At 40.6% G+C, this 3,465-nt stretch overlaps 1 protein-coding gene across 1 annotated transcript in view; it reads left to right on the top strand.

Annotated features, from left to right (window-relative positions):
* Nucleotides 1-334: 334 nt before the first annotated feature.
* Nucleotides 335-3,465, top strand: part of LOC311034125 (uncharacterized protein) — a gene marked incomplete at both ends in the record, with an annotated part of 26,076 nt that continues 22,945 nt past the window's right edge. The window contains 7 exons of the mRNA XM_084041872.1: nt 335-361; nt 452-618; nt 1,006-1,115; nt 1,280-1,398; nt 1,702-1,833; nt 2,375-2,536; nt 2,785-2,921. Coding sequence (XP_083897998.1) covers nt 335-361; nt 452-618; nt 1,006-1,115; nt 1,280-1,398; nt 1,702-1,833; nt 2,375-2,536; nt 2,785-2,921 — 854 coding nt within the window. The remainder of the gene's footprint in view (nt 362-451; nt 619-1,005; nt 1,116-1,279; nt 1,399-1,701; nt 1,834-2,374; nt 2,537-2,784; nt 2,922-3,465) is intronic.

Raw genomic sequence — 3,465 nt, 5'->3', positions numbered from 1 at the left:
CTAACAAGACAAAGGTCAACAATGTCCTGCTTTTGGAGTGATAACAAAGGTCAGCCTCTGGGCACCCTCTGGTGGCCATCCAGAAATATTGCAGGTTATGTCCTTTGTAAGTCCCTTGTTTCGTCCACTGTCCATTATCTATGAATATGATGCTGATTATTGTGCTTGCTTGTTGAACAGCTATTTGGACATGGGCAATGACACCACTGAGGTCCAGGACACTTGCAGCATCACCCTTGAAGAAAGATCATGTGGCGTGAGAAGGCTTTATTAATTGTTTCTGAATTTCTTTAATTTAAATGTATTACACAAAGGATTCCAAATTCTATTCTAGATGTCGTCGGATAGGAAAGTCATGCCTGTACATCCATTATCCTTCTCCCCATCTCTTCTACCAGCTTACCAACGCAGTGGAAAATGTGGCCCGTTGCATGCACTGTGCTGCCCGTAGCAACCTCACTATGTCAGAGTCGATGATACCCAGGAGAACCTGGAGGACCCAGACTTCATCAGGATGTGGTTCCAGATCAAACTGCTGCCTCTGCTGCCTACAGTTCCCATAAGCCTCCTCGACTGCCTCAGCTTTAAGAACTTCACCTGTCCTGTTTACCAAGCCCTGTGAGTTGTCCCGTTTATAAAGGGAATGCTATCTTCTCTAGAACATAACTGTTTCCCAAACATTTTCAGCTTGAGACCTGAAAGATACATTTGGTGACTTCCTGGGACCTAAACTTTTAAGAAAAATCATTATGAATTATAAAGTATGCATATTTAAAAAATGTATTTCTTAAAATCTTCTGAAAATCTTTTGTATTCCTTTTCCTTTTCTTTAATTTCTGAAAATCTGTTGATTTAAAAAACTTTACCTTACTTTAATTCATAAAACCTGGTCTGTGACCCAAAAATGGGTCAAGAGTAAGACCCTACGTTTGGAAAACACTTATAGTCGAAATACACAAAATAGTCCCGGAATAATGATACATTTCTTTGCATTGCTGGGTCCAGAGTAAAAGACCTGAGTCATCATATGCGTCTCATGGATCCTGATCACAACCACAGCCCAGTGATGTACGAACACTTCATCCATTCCTTCTTGCTACATCACAACACGTCCGGTAAGTGAACCAAGTAGCCATAGCTAGAGACAAGCTCAGAGGACCATTTGTCTGCAGATGTACAGGAATTTCTGTTGCTTTCAGGGTACATTTTTGAGTAAAACATTACTCTATTCTAATACTATACTATTATAGCCTACACTGACTTGTGTATTTATCTTCAGATCCTCAGTGTGTCTCCTCATCCAGCCATAGTGCAGAATGGCTGGAGGAGAACTTTGGATTCTTCTCCATGTTCGCCCCCATCACAGACTTCTATGACCTCAACCGTGACTTCTCTGGAGTGAGTGTGGATAATCTGAACATTTTTACTGAAAACATTGATTTGATTGTTTGTACTTGACACTACAATTTCAGTAACTTAATAACCTTTCAACCTGGCGTATATTTTGGGCATGTCATCACAGGATTGCAAGATTTTCAAAAACGTAATAGCTGATTTGCGAGTGTGACATTATAATTCGATTACGTATAAAATAGGGCTTCAGTGGTTAAATCTCATATCCTGCCCTCTCCCATTATGTCCTGTCTGTCTGTCTCTTGTCTTAAACGTGTCCAGATTCTACACCTCCTGACTCCGAAGCAGACTGCAGAGATGCTGCTGGTGCCTACTCCTCCAGAGAAAGACGTCATCATCCATGCAGTGTTTGACCATCTGACACAGTCTCAAGGAGACTTTCCTGAGTTCCTGCACCACCTGGTTCTGCTCGCTAGAGAGGTAACCTCATCTGTAGAGCGTCTTATGACAGCTTAAAAAACGTACAGCAAAATATAATAGTAATTATAATAATTATTATTATTATTATAATGCATGGACTTTTATCCACCCTGTGATGTCTACCAAGTCATGTGAGTGTGTTGTGATGATGTTAAATGGCTTACATTTTAAAGGGGCTACACCATGAATGTAAAAAAAAATATATTATATATAAATATTGCCCGCCAACAACCCCGTGGTCAACAATTGGTATTTTCTTGTGCGCCTGGCGTATTTCATCCAATTAAATGATAACTTCATGAAGACATTTGGAAAGTCTGTTTCCAATGTATTTTGCATTGTATTCTTGCATGTGAGGCTGTTGTCCTTTTACCATAATATTTAATATTGTCTGACCACATTACCACCAAGATAAAAGTCTTGTAAATGTATTGCATGAATGAACAGGTATCGCAAATAAAGTGATTCCAGTTGCATTTCTGATCTGGTGTCCCGTCTAATATGTCTCTATCCACTAATATGTCTCTATCCACAACGTCAGGCCTATGTCAGTGAGTCGTTCATCCCAGAAGAGAAAGTCCAGGAGCTGGGGCCTGCGTCACACAACGCCACTACTGATGACATCAGCATGTGGAACATCACACAGATTGACACACTGTGTTCTTTAATGGACTCTTCAGATGGGGAGTGGGATTCAGCTCTGGTAAGTATACAAATGATCTTTCATTGATTGATGGTGTTATTGACAAAAATGCATGGGGCGGCAGTGGCTCAGGAGGTAGAGCGTCTGTCTGTTTGTCTGTCTGTCTGGCTGGCTGGCAGGCAGTGTAATCAGTGTAGAAGTGAGAAAACATAATGCGTTGTGATTATATTTACACGTTTTTGCATGTGTGTTCGTAAATGTGTGCAGTACATGTATATGGCACTAACACATTTTTTGTCACCATCAAGGCCAAGGCCATCATTTCCAAGTATCTGACTAAGGCGGGCAACAGTCTTGGCAGTGCAGAGCTCAGTTGTGTCAAGGGACCCAACCTGTGTTCCCTGGATACCAGTGTCCTACAGACCATCTCAGAGGACACCCTCAGGTGAGGGGTGTTGGGGAGGGAGCCAGTAGTATCGTAAATCATGTTTACTTTAGTATTTCTTCACTACTTGCACACTCTTGAACATCGACATTAATGCAAAAAACTATTATTATAAAAAATGAATTGGGAATATTTGTGGGCTTTATTGACAGTGTATAGTAGAGCGAGACAGGAAACAGGGAGAGAGAGATGGGGAATGACATGCAGCAAAGGTTGTCGGGACTGGGATTCAAACTCGCGACACTCTGTCAGACTGTATTAGAGCCTATATATGGTATGCGCATGGACCGCTAGGCCAACGGGCGCCCCACCCAAAACTATTTTTAACCTAATTAACCCTGGCATCCGTATATTGGGCTGGCAAAAATAAGAATCAATTATTATTTTATAGAAATAAAAGTCCTAATAATAATAATTCACGCATTTTCACAAATAAAAAAGAAAGTAGTAAAATTAGCATACATTTCTACAAGCAACATCGTACAACAAATTATAAAAGAGTGATGTGTGTGATTCCATGACATATTAGCCAAAAGGTAAATAA

The sequence above is a fragment of the Gymnoscopelus microlampas genome (assembly GCF_963454915.1).
Source record: "Gymnoscopelus microlampas genome assembly, chromosome: 18".
In the NCBI taxonomy this organism is placed as follows: domain Eukaryota; kingdom Metazoa; phylum Chordata; class Actinopteri; order Myctophiformes; family Myctophidae; genus Gymnoscopelus; species Gymnoscopelus microlampas.
Note: the sequence above shows the minus strand (reverse complement) of the source record. Positions and strands in the feature narration are given on the sequence as shown.